Raw genomic sequence first — 17,537 nt, 5'->3', positions numbered from 1 at the left:
ATTACATACAGTTTTAGAAGTTATACCTTGTGTTATGGGATCTGAAGAAGTGAGCTGTGGCTCACAAAAGCTCATACCCTGCCAGAAATTTTGTTAGTCTTTAATGTGCTACTGGACTTTTACTCTTTTCTACTGCTAGTGACAGACTAACACGGCTGCCCATTGTCATCTATCACCTTGTAGTATGGTATGTGTGTGTGTTTGGTGTGGTGGTCTACAGGGCATACAGAAGCAATATGGCTCTTTTGCTTGGTGGTAATTGTGAATGGTTGAGGTTGCCATGAGACAGTTGTGACTCCAGGGCACATTCTTCTTCCTAATTGTGAATGTGGCTTTTTGTGAGCCGCGGAGTAAGTGTCAAGTCACTTCTGACTCAAGGTGACCCTATGAAACAATGTCCTCTAAAATGTCCTATCCTGAACAACCTTGCTCAGATTTTGCAAATTGAAGGCTGTGGCTTCCTTTATAGAGTCAATCCATCTTTTGTTGGGTCTTCCTCTTTTCCTGCTCCCCTCAACTTTTCCTATCATGACTGTCTTTTCCAGTGACTCTTGTCTTCCCATAATGTGACCAAAGTACGACAGCCTCAGTTTAGTCATTTTAGCTTCTAAGGTCAGTTCAGGCTTGATTTGATCTATAACCCACTGATTTGTTTTTTTGGCAGTCCACTGCATTTCAAAGAAACCTACTTTCTTTCTATCAGCTTTCTTCATTGTCCAGCTTTCACACCCATACATAGTAATAGGGAATACGATGGCATGGATTAACTTGATCTTGGTTGCCAATGACACATCCTTACACTTCAGAATCTTTTCTAGTTCCTTTATGGCTGCCCTTCCCAGTCTCAATTGCCTTCTCATTTCTTGGCTGCAGTCTCCCTTTTGGTTGATGATGGAGCCAAGGAACAGAAAGTCTTGAACAATTTCAATTTCCTCATCGTCAACCTTAAACTTGAATAATTCTCCTGTAGTCATTACTTTTGTCTTCTTGATGTTCAGCTGTAGTCCTGCTTTGGCACTTTCTCCTTTACCTTTCAGCAGTAGTCGTTTCAAGTCTTTGCTGTTTTCTGCCAGTGTTCCTCCCCCCAATTTTCACTCCACCTTCCTCTTAATCCAATCCAAATTTCCTAAATATATGCTGCTCTGCATACAGAGTGAAGAGGTAAGGAGATAAAAGACATCCTTGTCTGACTCCTTTGCCAATTGGAAACCATTCTGTTCTCCATATTCTGTTCTAACTGTAGCCTCTCCTCCAGAGTACAGGTTGCGCATCAAAATGATCAGTGAGTACCACTGCAATATGGCATGTTTCTAGTACAATAGTTCTTGTAGGTTATCTGGGCTGTGTGACCGTGGTCTTGGTATTTTCTTTCCTGACGTTTCGCCAGCAGCTGTGGCAGGCATCTTCAGAGGAATCACACTGAAGGACAGTGTTTCTCAGTGTCAAGTGTGTAGGAAGAGTAATATATAGTCAGAAAGGGGTTTGGTTTGAGCTCCTGAAAACCTCCAGGCTAACAAAGACTACAGTCCACAATAGCCATGCGGATTAGCTTTGGATTTCACACATTAACAGATCACTTCAGGATACAATGGTTCCATATTAGCATACCACACCCTCAGGAGCACATTATCTTGATACTTAGAGGACAATGATTAGCACATGACCTTTGATACTTTTTGCAGGACAATACTCAGCTCAAACCCAACCCGCTTCTGACTATATATTACTCTTCCTGCACACTTGACACTGAGAGACACTGTCCTTCAGTGTTCCTCCTCCGAAGCTGCCTGCCACAGCTGCGGGCGAAACGCCAGGAGAGAAAAGACCAAGACCACGGTCGCACAGCCCGGAGAACGTGCAAGAACCAAGGCAGGGCTCCCTTGGCTGCCGGAGTGACCCCAGCGGCCAGATACGCAGGGAAGCCGGTCCGTCCGCTGCACCGCGGCCATCCGGCTAGCCGGCCTTCTCGAAGCGGGGAAGCTCCTGCCGCGCGCCTCGCTCGCCGCGGGCCAGCCTGCTTCTCTGCACGCCGCTCCCCACGCGCACTTCTGCCCAGGGGCGGCGTGGGCAGTCCGCCTTGCAGCCCAGGGGAGGCGCGCCCGGCCCTTGCGCCGCTGACCCGAGGCAGGCTGCGAAAGGGCCCGCCCGGCAGGGGGGCGGCCTGCCTTGAGCCGCCCCCCTTGCGAGCGGGGCGGGGCCGGCGAGCGCGGCGTAGGGGCAGCTGCCCGGGAGCGGCCGCCCCTCTGGCTCGGCGAAGGCAGACGGGGCGAGCGCCCGAGCCGGCTCCAGGTGTCCCCGTCCCGCGTCCGCCCCCGCCCGGCCCGGCCCGGGCGAGAGGAGCCATGGCGTCCAGCGAGGAGGACCGAGCCGGCGGCGGCGGCTCGCCGGGGGAGAAGGCGGCCGGCCCGAAGGCGCGGCGGTGGCGCGGCGCGGTGGCCACCGCCTGGCTCATCTTCTACAACATCGCCATGAGCGCGGGGTGAGCGGCCGGGGCGCGAGGGGGGGCAGCCGGCCGGGGCCGCAGCCCCGTCTTGCCCGCCCGAGCCCCAGGAGCCGGGCCCTGGCCGCGGGGAGGGGAGGGGGCGCGGCGCGCGGGGGGCTCAGCCGTCGCTCGCCTGCATTGCCTAATACGGTGCAGGCCTCCCGGCGAGGCGAGGCGAGGACGTCATCCCTCCAGCCCGCCGGAGAGGTTAAGTATAGCCCGGGCCAGGAATGCCGGCCGGGGGGACTGGGGGGCAGACTGCTTCCCTCGGCAGAATGCGCTGCGAGGGCCGCCCCAGGCGCTCGCCTCGGGGGTCCCTCCCATCCCATCCCATCCCCGGGGGCCGCTCCCTTCGCGGCAGGCTGCTTTGCCATTGGAGCGCCTGCTCGGCCGCCGGACGGGAGGCTGGCCGAGGGGGCCTGAGTGACGGGAGGGGGCTGGGTGCGGAGAGGCCTCCCTCCTAAGATGGCCCGATGAGAGGGACACCCCGGCCATTTCTGCGCGGGAGGTGTTGCCTTGGGTTCGCCGCTCTCCAGATGCACGTTTTCCCCGTCCGGATTCTGCAAACTCTGCACGGGGGGCTGCTTGTTGAGGGGGTGGATGGGGGGGGGGGAAATGTGCATCTAGAGAACGGCAAAACCTCCCGTGCAGGAATGGCCGCGTGCTGTGCAGTTGCGGGACTCTCGGGTGCCATCTGGGGTGTTCCTCCAGGAAAAAGCGCTTTCAGCAGCTGGCGGAGGACACGAGTGCACGCCTGTGGTTATCCACACATGGGTTCACATGCAGAAGTGTGTGATGTAGCCTTGAAATCTCCTCCAGGGGACAGTTTTCAGTGGATGGAGAGGAAGGGAGAACAAGATAGACTGTGGTGATGGCTGGGGTCACTGAGGGTCTGTGGCGGGGGGGGGGTGGTAGTTCTGAATTTCCTGCATTGTGCAGGGGGTTGGACTAGATGACCCTGGTGGTCCCTTCCAACTCTAAGATTCTATGACTTTTCCTGGGTCCCAAAGTGGAACTTTTACAGTGGAATGTATGAGAATGGGAACTGTAGGAGGATACTGTGTGTGTAAAGTGCCGTCAAGTCGCAGCCGACTTATGGCAACCCCTTTTGGGGGTTTTCATGGCAAGACACTAACAGAGGTGGTTGGCCAGTGCCTTCCTCTGCACAACCACCCTGGTATTCCTTGGTGGTCTCCCATCCAAATACTAACCAGGGCCGACCCTGCTTAGCTTCTGAGATCTGACGAGATCAGGCTAGCCTGGGCCATCCAGGTCAGGGCATGAGGATACTGTGATGGCTGGTAAAACAGTGCACACCTTCATGATTATTATCTCATAAAATCAAGGCCACCATTGACAGATTTAATTTACAGGCGGAATATTATGAAGAAGAAAATTCAACAGGTTCCCCATCCCCCAGGAGAGATAGAATTTCTACTTCCATGTGGCATGTTGGCATGTCTAGCAGGTCAATTGAACATTTTGGGAACTGGAAAGCTCTCTGACCAGTTCCTTCCAAAGTATTTAGAGTTATCTGAAGGTTGATTGGACAATTGATGGAGAAGGAGCGAGGGTGACTTTTTCTGGGTTCCCAAATTGAACTTTGCCCTTTTTAAAATGAAATGTCAGACAGACCAGTAATGACAGGTTCATCACAATTTCTTTTCTGATAAAGCAATGAATAATAGTGGCAGGCCTGTAGAATAGACTGACTAGAGGCTCACGCCGGCTGCTTAGCAATGTATTGCGGCTCACAGGATGTGTACTAAATTCCTGCTGTTTGCTGAGGGTTCTGTTTCAGGGGATGGTGGTAGAGAAGAAGGAACCAAACATACTGCATGTGTTAATATGACTGAATGACTGCTGCGATCCACCTGTTTAATCGCACACAATGAACAATACATGTGCAGCTGTTCTGACAGCTGCAGTGACTATGCGTTTGCACAAGTTGTCTTTCTGGATAAACATGGCAAAAGCCAAAACAGTTCTCACAACCTGGGTAGAGTGACTGGTTAGGGGTCCAATTACAGGTGTGATTGCAAGAAAATGAGATACTTCTTAGAGAGAAATTCTCTTCCCCATGAAGAGATGTTGTGGGAAGATTGATTCTGCTGCCGGGGAGGGGGGTGTCTCTACCCAACAGCTTCAAACAAAGCGCTTCCTAATCTGCTACAGAGTACCTCCTTCTGTCAGGAAGAAACGTTACGTCAAGTGACATGTGAACCATAGGTGGGATTGCAGAAAAGCTGTGTCTTTGATGATTTATTTAAGAAGTGGCATTGCTGGTTATCTTTTGAAGCAACTCTTTAATTGGGGATAGATTTGGGATATATTCCTACCACAAAGCCCTCTGTGGGTGAGCCCAGTTCTTAATATAAATACATACCTTAATGCTTTGGTTTAATATAAGTTCTGTTAAGTTTGGTAAAGGTCACCTTTCTCCCTTCTGAGAATTGTTACACAGGTCACAACTGGCATGAAGTATGTGTTTTAAACAATTGAGTGAATCATTTACCTGCGTGCTCTCCCTTTGAGGATGTTCATTTTCTTCCCTGCTTCCAGGTGGCTGGTGCTAGCCATTACTATGGCACGATTTTACTTGGAGAATGGAACACACAAAGGCATATACAAAAGCATTCAAAAGATACTTAAATTTTTCCAGACTTTTGCTTTGCTTGAGGTAAGATTTTAAGAGATGTACAATTTTTGCCTAGGTAAATAGTAAATAGGAGCCCCGTGGCGCAGAGTGGTAAGCTGCAGTACTGCAGTCAAAAGTTTTGCGCACAACCTGAGTTCGATCCCGACGGGAATCAGTTGCAGGTACCCGGCTCAAGGTCGACTCAGCCTTCCAGCCTTCCGAGGTCGGTGAAATGAGTACCCAGCTTGCTGGGGGTAAAGGGAAGATGACTGGGGAAGGCACTGGCAAACCATCCCGCAAACAAAGTCTGCCTAGGAAACGTCGGGATGTGACGTCACCCCATGGGTCAGGAATGATCCGGTGCTTGCACAGGGGACCTTTACCTTTTAAATAGTTTAACCAAGAGCTAACAGATATGTAAACATCTTAATCCAGGGGTGTCAAGCATAAGGCCCGAGGGCCGGACTAGGCCCCTTGAGAGCTCTTATGCAACCTGTGAATCAGCCGAGGCAGTCCTGTCCCCCCCCACTCTCAAGCTGGGCTGGCGAGGCATGGCCCGGCCCGAACAAGTGACATTTATGTCATATCTGGCCCTCGTAACAATTGAATTCGACACCCCTGCCTTAATCTGTTGTTAACAGGATATACATACCCTGATTTTTTTCTTTTAAAAGGATTTTTCAGATGAAGAGAATGGGCTTGGTTTATTCAGGAATGATTCTTACTATGTGTGGGAAACGATGGGAGAGGGGAACCCCTGAAAATGGCATGTTTTTGAAGTGCCAAACTGATCCATGCCCATTTTAACATCTTAGTTCCTGCTTTTAAGAGGTGCTGTTCTATGTTTGGGATCTTTATATTAAAATTTTAAAATCTTCACTTCACTTAATGTGTTATTTGTATAATTTTAAACTACTGAAGTCTACAGAAGAATATATGCCTCCGCATATTTTTATAGACATGATTTATCAAAAAAAAAACATATTGTAAGATATCCAACATGCTAAGGGGGTGGGTACACAAATGCTCTGGTATGCAGGGACAAAGATATAGGTCACATTATTTTTGGTTTGGTGTCCAACTTTACGGTGGTCAGCATCGTCTGTGGGTCTCTGTGGGTTATTCTAACTTCATTTCCATAGCTGTGGCCCCTCCCACTTGGCATTGTGGTATGTTGAGTGGCTGCTAGGTTCTAGTATTGTGGTTGAGGTAGATTTTATTTATCTGTTTATTTAGAATATTTCTGTGCTGCTGCTTCAGAGTCATGCTCAAGGTGGCTTACAATAAAAAAGTGTTAAAAAGTCATTAAAAGCTATTAAACATAAGCAGCGTAAAAACTGTCTAAAAAACAAGCTGACCATTAAAAAGCTGATGAGATAAAACCCCGAATTAAAAGTCTGGATAAAAAGAAGTGATTTGGACTGGAACATTAAAAAAAGTAAAGTAGGCACCAGGCAAGAAGAAGAAGAGTTGGTTTTTATATGCCGACTTTATCACTTAAGGGAGAATCAAACCAGCTTAGAATCACCTTCTCTCCCCCTCTCCACAACAGACACCCTGTGAGGTAGGTGGGGCTGAGAGAGCTCTTAATAGAAATGTGACTAGCCCTAGGTCACGCAGCTGGCTTCATGTGGAGGAGCAGGAAAACAAATCCAGTTCACCAGATTAGCGTCTACCACTCGTGGAGGAGTGAGGAATCGAACCCGGTTCTCCAGATTAGAGTCCACCACTCCAAACCACCGCTCTTAACCACTACACCATGCTGGCTCCTTCAAGCCTCAAGGAGGAGGGCATTCCAAAGACAAGGTGCCATCGTTGCAAATGCCAGCTTTGGCTGCCACCCACCTCACTTCTGAAGGTGTGTGTGTGTGTGGGGGGAGAGTGCAGGGTTTAAGAGGCAGATCTAAACTGGTGGGCTGGATAGGATGGGAGCAGATGGCCCTTAAGATACCCTGGCTCCAAGCCGTTACCCTCCTCCTGCACTGAGATAATTTCAGAGGGCAGCTGTGTTGGTCTGCATAGAACAGGTAGATTTGAGTCCAGTAGCACATTAGAAACCAACAGGTTTTCAGGGTATAACCTTTTGAGAGTCAAAGCTCTGATGAAGGGAGCTTTGACTCTTGAAAGTGTGTACCCCGAAAATCTTGTTGGACTCTAAGTTGCTACTGGACTCAAGTCTAGCCATCCTCCTGAATTGTACCACTCAGGAGGTTCAGGGCTTGATGAGGAGCTTCCTGTTTATCCAGCCCCAAATCTTAGCAGTCAGAGCAACTACCCTATAGTGCTAGACTACTGAAGTTCAGGAAGGTACTCTTCTAGACGGGCATTCAGCAAGGTGACTCTCTTGCATGGTGAAGGGAGAATTTCATAGTAATTTACACACACATGTGCAATTCTCTGTGGCCATCTTGATTTGCTACTCATGAAGTCCCTAAGGTCATGTTAGGTGCTTCTATTCCGTTTTTATTGTCATGGGTCACATCTCCAAATTGCACTTCCCTTTGTTCATGATTATAATGCTTCTTGTGTAAAAATTAAGGGGATTTATTTCACTCTTGTTTGTTTAGTTATTTATTTGCATGCAACTTAAGAGAAAGATAGGCAGTGGATGCTTTGGTTTTTGCTGCCCATGAGAAAACCTTTGGAAAGTAGCAAGGACCAGGATGAGAATTTAAGATCAGCAATGCTTTTCTTTATACATTCCATAAAATGGTTCTAAATTAACCATCTTGCAATTTTCTCTGCCTCTTTTTAAATTTACAGATAGTCCACTGTGCAGTTGGTGAGTCTTTGTTTCGGTTTCTCAATTAACTACCCCAGTCTTGCCCTATGGGACAAAGATGACCTATTTCTCTTTTTAAGGATTAGTGCACACCTCTGTGCTTGTGACTGGGGTCCAAGTGAGTTCCAGAATCTTCATGGTGTGGTTCATTACGCATAGTATAAAGCAGGTAAGTGTCAGAGATTTTTTTTAAAAAAAATCTTTGTCTCCACTGGTCAAAGAAAGAACCTGTTTGACAGAGGTAGCAAAGCATGTTTGTGGGCAAGTAATAGTCTTTTAAAAATCATCATGGGCACATCTTCTACAGGTCAGTAGAAATCCCCAATGAATGAGGACTGTGAACAGAGCTGCAGGTGGAACTTCACAGAGTTCCTCAGTTGTGTCTGCTTCACACATGGGAGATGAGGACTTAAAAGCCACTGGAGATGGATATGCGAGCTACCTTGGCTTGCTGCCTGGTTTGCTCTGTCTGTTAAGCAAGATCAAAGGCTGGCATGTCTGTTCGTCAACCTATTCACCCAGCTGTCAGCCATTCCTGTTCCCAGAGAGAACTTAAAATTAGCACTTGTTGAATGGGCTAAGTAGAAAAGCCTTAAGTGAATTATATTTTACACAGGTGTTTTCCTAGTTTGCATTGATTGCATTCTTTTATTTATTTATTTTCAAAGTAGAAAAGAAAAAGGGAGCTTTGGCTCTCGAAAGCTCATACCCCCAAAAATCTTGTTGATCTGTCAGGTGCTACTAGACTCTTAATCGGGAAATAAACAGGAATGTTACAGTACTGTAAAGAACAATTAATTTCCACTCTAGCATAGGTTTTTGTGAACTAGAGCCCACTTTTATAGCAAAAGGTACTGGGGTGCAAATTATAAAAATGATTTGGTCAGGTCATTTTTACTTGGACAGAAGGCAATTTAAATGTATATGTGTAATACGGAAGACAATTTGAAAGAACTATCTGTTCTAGAAACCTCATGAACTAAATTAAACATTCAAGTAATTTAAGGGTTGATCTTCCTGCAGAGAGAAATTTAGAAACAGAATTCCTTGTGGTTAATAAAATCACACTTTGCATTTGGTTGCATTAGATTAGGATATGTCACTTCAGAGATGTTAATTGTGGTATGTAACGATTCACTTACAATGAAAGTCTAGCAGACTTTGGGATAATAGCTTGAGTAACAGATGCTTTTTAAAAATAGGCTTCTGAGATACTCTTGAATACTCAGCCTTTGTGCGATCTTAGCTAGGGTTGTTAGGTTTATTTATATATGCATGTGACTACAGGGAATCCAGCATAGTTCATACATTCAGATTTTTAAAGAAAAATTCACCCAAAATCTATGTATGAACTAAGAGGAAAACTCTTTCAGGGAACAACTAAATAACATTGGTTCTCGTAGGTTATCCGGGCTGTGTAACCGTGGTCTTGGTATTTTCTTTCCTGACGTTTCGCCAGCAGCTGTGGCCAGCATCTTCAGAGGAGTAACACTGAAGGACAGTGTCTCTCAGTGTCAAGTGTGTAACAGCTCAGAAATGCAACTATCCATAAACTTTCAGAATGGTCGCTGGCTATCAGATGAAGATTTGCTAGGATGCAATGCCATGCTTTAGCATGTCAGGTTATCCCTGGGCTTCTGGCTGCTGGGCTCTGGAAATAAATAGAGCTGTGCATTCTTTGTGGGTTTCTTTGGAAGCAGTTAGCATCCATTACTGGTTTGACGTGATGCATTAATATTCCAAAATCCCAATGCTTGCTAGAGTAGCTGTTCTACAGTTAAAGATAAGAATTTTTCAGTCCTATTGAATTTATTAGGAGAATTAAACGTTCTGAATTATCTCCTGTTGGAAATCACTAAGTGCTGAAAAGTGCTTAACTTTGCCTGGATGGCACACAGCACTTTTCAGCAGATGCTTTTCAACATCCCACATAATTTGTCTCCCAGTGGAGTCATCGTTGTAGCTATTTGAAAGTTTTTTTTGATGTTGACAGCCTGAATGAATGCTAGCTTTAGGTCAGTTCTCCTCACCTGTCTGTGCTTTTTTTAAAAAAGAAAGAGCTGAGCCATTAAACTGTCTCACCAGAAGGTGGCACAAGTCTACTTGCTTATGTAGAACAAAAGGCAACCGCCTTATTCCTTCATTCTTGCTTGCTGCTCCGAATTCTTGGACTGTCTTGTATATCTTATTGTCTTCTGTGTCCTGTCTTTGTAGCACACTTGAATTCAAGGACAGTCCCTCCCCATAACAGAGCAACATATTAAGGTTAAGCTAAACTGTTGAATGGGACTTAGTTCTCATTGCACTTGTTGGGAGTGGTTATTGCTTTTCCCAAATAGTGTAGCCTGTATAGATTTAGGTTTTCCATTCACATTGCACAGCATAGCAGCAGTAGAGAAGATACTAAATCCGTGGGAACTCTGGCTGGTAGGAAACAGGACCAGGTAAATCAGGAATAGAGTCTGTCTGTGTCAGGGACTCCCAGTATGGTGCCCACTGATGGGTTTCCAGGTGCCCATGTCCTTTTTCTCTAAGGTATCTCTTCCTCAGTGGTTTACAACATGTATTTATTTATTTACTTTATATATATCTGTCTCTTCTTTCCTGATGGGGACCCAAAGCGGCTTACATCATTCTCTTCTCCTCCATTTTATCCTCATGACAACCCTGTGATGTAGGTTAGCCTGAGAATGTGTGACTGGCCCAAAGTTGCCCAGCAAGCTTCCATGGCAGAATGGGGATTTGAACCTTAGTTTACCATATTCTACTCTAATACCTTAACCACTACACCACGGTTTCCTCTCCTCCATTTATCCTCACGACATGGCGAAATAAGTCCAGTGGTCAGGCCTGGTTTCCTCACTGGAGTAGGAGGGGCTTCAGAGGAACCCAGCAGGCATCATCTTTGGGTCTGCAGGGAGGGCCCCCCCCCCCATTCAGAAACAGCTGCTTCCACTTTACAACCTGCTTCCAAACTCTTGTGCTTGGCCCCAGCCTCCGTGACAGTCATTTTGCAGCAGCGTGCACTCCTCAGAAGTCAAGAAGGCCCCACAGGCTTACAAAAACTGGGGCCCCCCTGTTCTATGTGGAGGGGCTGTGAGACGGAAAGGTTAAGAAAGCCTCTCCAGTACAGAAGAAGAAGAAGAGTTGGTTTTTATATGCCAATTTTCTCTACCTTTTAAGGAGAATCAAACCAGCTTACAATCTCCTGCCCTTTGTTTCACCGCAACAGACACCTTGTGAGGTAGATGAAGCTGAGAGAGTTTGAAGAGAACTGTGACTAGTCTGAGGTCACCCAGCTGGGAAACCAACCCAGTTCACCAGATTAGAGTTCGCCGCTCATGTGGAGGAGTGGGGAATCAAACCCAGTTGACCAGTTTAGCGGCCACTGCTCTTAACCACTACACCTGAGCCTGAGGGACAAATAAGATGAGATGCATGACATGCCTTCCAGTGTTTTCAATGCTGAAGTACAGTTTTTAATCACTTGTCACTGAAGCGACTTGTCTTGCCCATAAAGTGGATATTTTGATGATGCATCCTTTGATAAGTTATGCAAAAAGTGTGGGGAAAGAATGCCCTGTCCTTCTGGTGCTGTGTAATGTATGATCTGCTCTGAGCCACAGTGGCTTACATTGTTCTGTTTTCCACTTCTCAACTTCCCTGTGAGGTAGGTTAGGAGGAGAGAGTGTTACTGGTCACCCAACACGCTTCCATGGCAGGGTAGGAAGAAGAAGAAGAGTTGGTTTTTATATGCGGACTTTCTCTACCACAAGGGAGACTCAAACCGGCTTACAATCACCTTCCCTTCCCCTCCCCACAACAGACACCCTGTGAGGTAGGTGGGGCTGAGAGAGCTCGAAGAGAGCTGTAACTTGCCCTAGGTCACCCAGCTGGCTTTGTGTGTAGGAGTGGGGAAACAAATCAAGTTCATCTGATTAGCCTCCACCACTCATGGAGGAGTGGGAAATCAAACCCGGTTCTCCAGATCAGAGTCCGACACTAATTACACTGATGACAGCATCAACAAATTAATTGTAGCTTGGAAGGTTACCCTTTCAATTCAAGTTGAAAATGAGAAACATTTCCCCCTTTACTTGTTTTGTTTATTTGGCTGTGTAGTTGGCTGTCATTGTGTTCTGATGTGCATGCATGGGATTTGTGTTGTGTCGCTTAAAAGTGTTAATGTGCTAAATATTGTGAAGTCATCACACATTGTGCACACAAAATATAAAATTGGAAATCACAGGCACCTAAATTGAGCATATCCTTAATCAGGGAGGACAAACTATTAGTTAAAATAAATATAACTCAGTATTTAACAGAACAGCTTCCATGAGCAGCATGGTTGAAGAGAACTGGGCAAAAATCTAACCTTTCTGTCTTTAAACAAATGTGCCATGGTTCTCTGTTTTGCTTTGTTTGGATCCCCATATATAAATGGCATTTCTTTATTGCCTTCTGTGAATAAGGCATTACGGAAAATCTCATATGTTTATCCATCTATCCATGTTGGAGATGGGAGTTTTGTACAATCTCATTATACAATAATGTTATAATAGACATAGATTTCAAAAATACCTCCCTCACAAATGTATATATTAACCTTTCTTGAGAATTTTAGGTGGATAATAATAATAGCAATAGTAGTATCTGAAGAAGTGAGCTGTGGCTCACGAAAGCTCATACCCTGCCAGAAAATATTTTTGTTAGTCTTTAAGGTGCTACTGGACTCTTGCTCTTTTCTACTACTGCAGACAGACTAACACGGCTACCCACTGTGAATTAGCAATAGTAATAATAACACTGTCAAGTTTCAACTGACTAATGGAGACCCTCGTGGAGTTTTCAAGGCAAGAGAGGAGCAGAGTTTCCTTGCCACTGCCTGCCTCTGCCTAACACTGGTCTTCCTTGGTGATCTCCCACCCAAATACTAACCAGGGCTGACCTTGCTTAAGCTTCTGAGCTCTGAGAAGCTCAGGCTAGGCTGGTGCTAACAATACACTAAAAATTCAGAGTCGTGTAAAAATACCTGTTAACAAAACAAATTAAATTTCAATAAACAATATTCCGACAGCCTGATTTACAGCAGTGATGAACAGCTGGTGCTGTTCCCTGACTTTATGTTATACTTGAAAATGCTTGGTATGTCTGAAAATGTGATTTTTTTTTGAGTTTTGTCACTGGTGCACTTTGTTAAGAAGCAATTACAGTCTTCTTTTCTGTACTTGTAACAAAAATCTGTATCACTATATTTTATTTCACAGAATCCCTGGAGCTTTTATTAGTCTTCAGGCATGGAAGTCTATTACAAAATTCTTTCCATTTTAACGAAAAGAAAATTACTTGTCTGTAATTCCTCTTCTCAGAAGGTAATAAATAGATACCCACTCACCTTCTTCGCAGAGTTGGACATTAATTTGCTGTTGCTTATTACCTCTGTTGTTTGGTACAACCTGATGTCTTGATGTAGTGGGTAAATATATGCTACCTGCTGAGGCAGTTCAATGACTCAGACATTTAACATGCTGTAGATGAGCGTACAGTAATTCTGGCCTGGGTCCTATGTAAGGGTACACTCTTATGCACATTTACCAGGGAACAAGTATCACTGAACACTTACTTAGAACACAAGAACATAAAGGCCCTGCTGGATCAGACCAAAGCCCATCAAGTCCAGCAGTCTGTTCACACAGTGGCCAACCAGGTGCCTCTAGGAAGCCACTAACAAGACGAGTGCAGCAGCACCATCCTGCCTGTGTTCCACAGTACTGTGTTCAGTACTTCTTAGTAGACAAGCATAGGTACTACTGGTACCAAGCATAAACACTGGTACAAAGCATAAGTACCATCGAACATAGTGGGATTTACTTCTTAGTAGGCAAACATTTGATTGTGATCCCTGAAGTTGCTCCGGCTAGGTCCTTGATACCAGCTGTCCTTTTTCAGTTTGCCACCTCCTTTAGATTACACAGGACAAAATAAAGTCCTATGCAGCTCAGTTCTACTCGTGTTTACTTGAAAGTATGTCCTGCTGAGGTCCACAGGACTTTAGTTCAATGAAACTTACTTCTTGCTAAGTGCGTTTAGGACTGCAGACTTAGAGATTATCCCAAGCAGGTCTATTCAGAAGTAAGTCCCATTTTATTATATGGGAATTACTCCAAGGGAAGTGCCGTTAGGATTGCAGCCATAATGTACCAGAAACTAAACCTATGTAGGAGAAGGAGAAACCTGCAGCATTCTATTAAATGGGGGAATTTTAGAAGATGACAGAAATGTGGTCCGTTTGAAACCTGTTGTGAATGCCCAGAGTAGATATGCAAACAAAAATAGTGTCCCTGTTGAAAGTTGGGTCAATTATGTAAACAGTGCCAATTCAGTTAGGCAAAATATGATCTGTTTGAGATGCTAATTTAAATGGTTGATGGAAATACACTCTGAGTTGTTTAGTGTATTTCTTGTATGTGTGATTTTCCTACTTTCTTTTTCCATTCGGTGAGCAGTTCTTCAGTATGAATGTTGGATGTAGAGCAGCAGGAGCCAAATACTGGTTTTGGTGCATTGTCTTGAGAGAATCTATTTTAATTTTTTTCCTTGCAAATAAAGATGCAGAAAATGTTGCTTCCTTATACTTCCACAGATCCAGAACGAGGAGAGCGTTATTCTTTTTCTGGTGGTATGGACTGTGACAGAGATCACTCGATATTCCTTCTACACATTCAATATGCTCAACCACTTGCCATACTTCATAAAATGGGCCAGGTGGAGAATGTTTTGCAGTTTAGTTTCTCATTGTTCTGTGCATGCTAATTGCATGCATGCAGAATTAGCTGTGAGAGCTGAGTGTGTGGTTAATAACCCAGCTTGGTCTTCAAACAAACATTTTAGTTTCGTTACGATGCAGTCCTATGCAGAGATGAAGTCCATTGAAATCAGTGGGCTTAAACTGGAGGAATTCTGGATAGGATTGCACATAGGGCTTGTTGAGAGTTTTTCATGGGTGTCTGCAATTGCATGGTTTACCTTGTATGAAAACGCTTCATGGTAGTGATAAAAAATGGTTTTCAGTGCCTCAGATAACCAATACATTTCCCCAAAGCAGCTGAAATTTCCCAAGACCTGTGTCTTTCATTGTATTTTCCTTGGTTCATAAGAAATATAGCATAGTGTCTAACAGTGATCTGGGAACTCATCAGTTTAAAATTTACCTCAACCAGAAATCTACTAAGTAGTCTTAAGCGAGCCACTTTTTGCCCCCCCCCCCCAGTTGCAATGCGGGCAGGATAAACTGTGGACCAGGGGGGAAAAATGGTGTTGAGGAAACACTTGGAAATCTTCATTCATTCCCCAAAAATCTCCCCCTCCGGTATTCTGATTGGTCTCAAAAACTTGAGCGACCTTCTCCCTCTTTTTATTCTACCTGACTCAACTGCTCTCAATGTTCGGTGCACCTGGACCCTATTCAGGCTTCATCAAATTGTGTTTGGTGTGTGTGGGGGTGTTCTTGGTTCATTTATGATGCTGTTTTTTCTACATGAATGGGAAACCCCCATACTATGCAGATTCCCATACCGTGTCTGTGGGAGGCCTGGTTTCACTGCTTTCGTAATTGATACGGGGCCCAGCAACTTCAGTATTAACTATAGTAATACTAGCCTACCTGACATATCCTTCTACTGTGAGTTACTCTGAATGCTGACAGTGCAATCCTAAGCAGAGTTACACCCTTCTAAGTCTATCAAAGTCAGTGGACTTTGAAAGCGCTATTCAAAAGCTAAGTGTCATTGGTGTGCTGTTTAATAACCAAAGCAGAAAAGTGAGATATTCAGAGAAAATTCTTGGAGTTATGTAACTATTGATTGATTTATTCCAGGTACAATTTTTTCATCATTTTATATCCTGTGGGAGTTGTCGGTGAACTTCTAACTATTTATGCTGCCTTACCTTATGTGAAGAGATCAGGCATGTTTTCAGTGAGGCTTCCCAACAAGTATAACGTCTCTTTCGACTATTACTACTTCCTGCTCATCGTCATGGCCTCCTATGTACCATGTAGGTTTCAGTAGATACATATATAATCATTCTGTTTTCAGTGGTATATTGTCTATTTTAATAACAATGGAGTAAGGCTTTGTTTATTAATAATAGCAGTAACCACATTTTGTATTCTGTCCTACTTCCAAAGAGCTGAGAATGGCATACTTAATCATTAAACAGTCATCAAGATAATAATGATCCCACTCCAACTTCTTAATAACATGGAGAACAATTTTGCCAAATAGTAATGCATAATAAACTAAAACAAATTAATTTTTTTCAGTTAAGTTCCCTCTAGCCATCTTGTGTATTCTACTCAGAGTCACATGAATCCTCCTATTACAAAGATTCCACTGGCACTGTCTCAGACCACCTAGGAGGGTTGCCAGTTTTCCAGTGGGGTGGGAATTCCCTAACCCCGGCTCTAGTTTCTTGCACAACTCAGAGTGGTGGCAGGATAATTTTTTAAAGAAAAGGCTGTTGGGCTTATGTGTGATATCACTTCTGGGGAAAACCTAGAAGTGATGTCAGTCCTCTCTAGGAATCAGCAGAAATGCCATAGTTTTGCTACAGAGTTTCCAGCAATTCCTAGAGAGGATTGATGTCACTTCCAGGTTTTCCCCAGAAGTGATGTCACATTGTTGCCTATGGCCACCCCCTCATTTCTCTGCCCCCCTGGGCTCCCACTGGGGGCCAGGCATGGCAACCCTATCACCCAGACCAAACCCAAATTTCATATGAAAAATGACATGACTTTGTGCTTATGTATGTAGGCTGGGTAATTATCTTAGGTTATGGTCATCGCCACACAAACTCATTTAAAGAAAGAGAAGGAAAATTGGGGGAAGGGGTAAGAACATTGGGAAGTTGCTGCTGAATGTGGTGCCTTGCTTCCCTCCAAACACGTTCAAGTTAACTAGGGCCCCAGACCCCTGTCATCCTTCTCAGTAAATTTGCTTCTACCCTTTATGCGCTAATGATGCTTTGTCCATTTTGACATGTTCCTTTCTTTTTCTTCTTTGACAGTGTTTCCACAATTGTACTTCCACATGCTACGTCAGAGAAGAAAAGTGCTTCATGGTGAAGTGATTGTAGAAAAGGACGATTAAAACAACCCTGTAATCCTAGTGAAGTTTTTTTTCAGAGTAACAAACCAAATCTATATTGTGTTGCACAAGTCCAAGTTTGAAGTCATGGAACAAGACTAACTAGTGCACAAAATAAGTCTAGATCATACTATTTTGTAACAGCAGTATTTTCAGAATTCACTTTTCAACTTTGTGTTTTCCCTTCCTCTGTTTGCTTTTAGACAAGTTACATGGTTCCCAGTATAAGAAACTTCAAAATATTGTGGTTACATGGGCTGTTTAAGAAGCCTTTGATCATATTTTCAAGAGAGCCTTGACTGTATGGGACAGTCACTATTCTGAAAATTATAACTTATAAGGTTAGGTATGTCCCAGCATGGAACCAGAGAAGTCCATGCGTACTGTAAGTGATTATATGCATATCTGAAAAACAAGCCTTCCTACCCTCTTCCAGATGTAGCTCCTTGTACACTGCACCAGGTATACTTGTCAGGAGGCACTGGGGAA

At 44.6% G+C, this 17,537-nt stretch overlaps 1 protein-coding gene across 1 annotated transcript; it reads left to right on the top strand.

Moving 5' to 3' along the window:
* Window positions 1–2,342: 2,342 nt before the first annotated feature.
* HACD1 (3-hydroxyacyl-CoA dehydratase 1) lies at window positions 2,343–17,231 on the top strand. Its single transcript, XM_056857579.1, has 7 exons — window positions 2,343–2,479; window positions 5,045–5,162; window positions 7,884–7,902; window positions 7,983–8,071; window positions 14,546–14,667; window positions 15,779–15,957; window positions 16,969–17,231. The coding sequence occupies exons 1-7, from the start codon at window positions 2,343–2,345 to the stop codon at window positions 17,049–17,051; spliced, it is 747 nt and encodes a 248-aa protein (XP_056713557.1). The 3' UTR covers window positions 17,052–17,231.
* The last annotated feature ends 306 nt before the right edge of the window (window positions 17,232–17,537 follow it).

Source organism: Euleptes europaea, chromosome 11 (assembly GCF_029931775.1).
Source record: "Euleptes europaea isolate rEulEur1 chromosome 11, rEulEur1.hap1, whole genome shotgun sequence".
NCBI lineage: Eukaryota > Metazoa > Chordata > Lepidosauria > Squamata > Sphaerodactylidae > Euleptes > Euleptes europaea.
The sequence above is the reverse complement of the archived record's forward strand: the minus strand, read 5'-3'. Positions and strand labels throughout refer to the sequence as shown.

Bases quoted from the DNA above. Each gene is read 5' to 3' on its own strand.
- HACD1 (XM_056857579.1), top strand. From the start codon at position 2,343: ATGGCGTCCAGCGAGGAGGACCGAGCCGGCGGCGGCGGCTCGCCGGGG. The intron at 8,072-14,545 runs GTAAGTGTCAGA...ATACTTCCACAG, and splicing joins TTACGCATAGTATAAAGCAG to ATCCAGAACGAGGAGAGCGT. The intron at 14,668-15,778 runs GTGGAGAATGTT...GATTTATTCCAG, and splicing joins TACTTCATAAAATGGGCCAG to GTACAATTTTTTCATCATTT.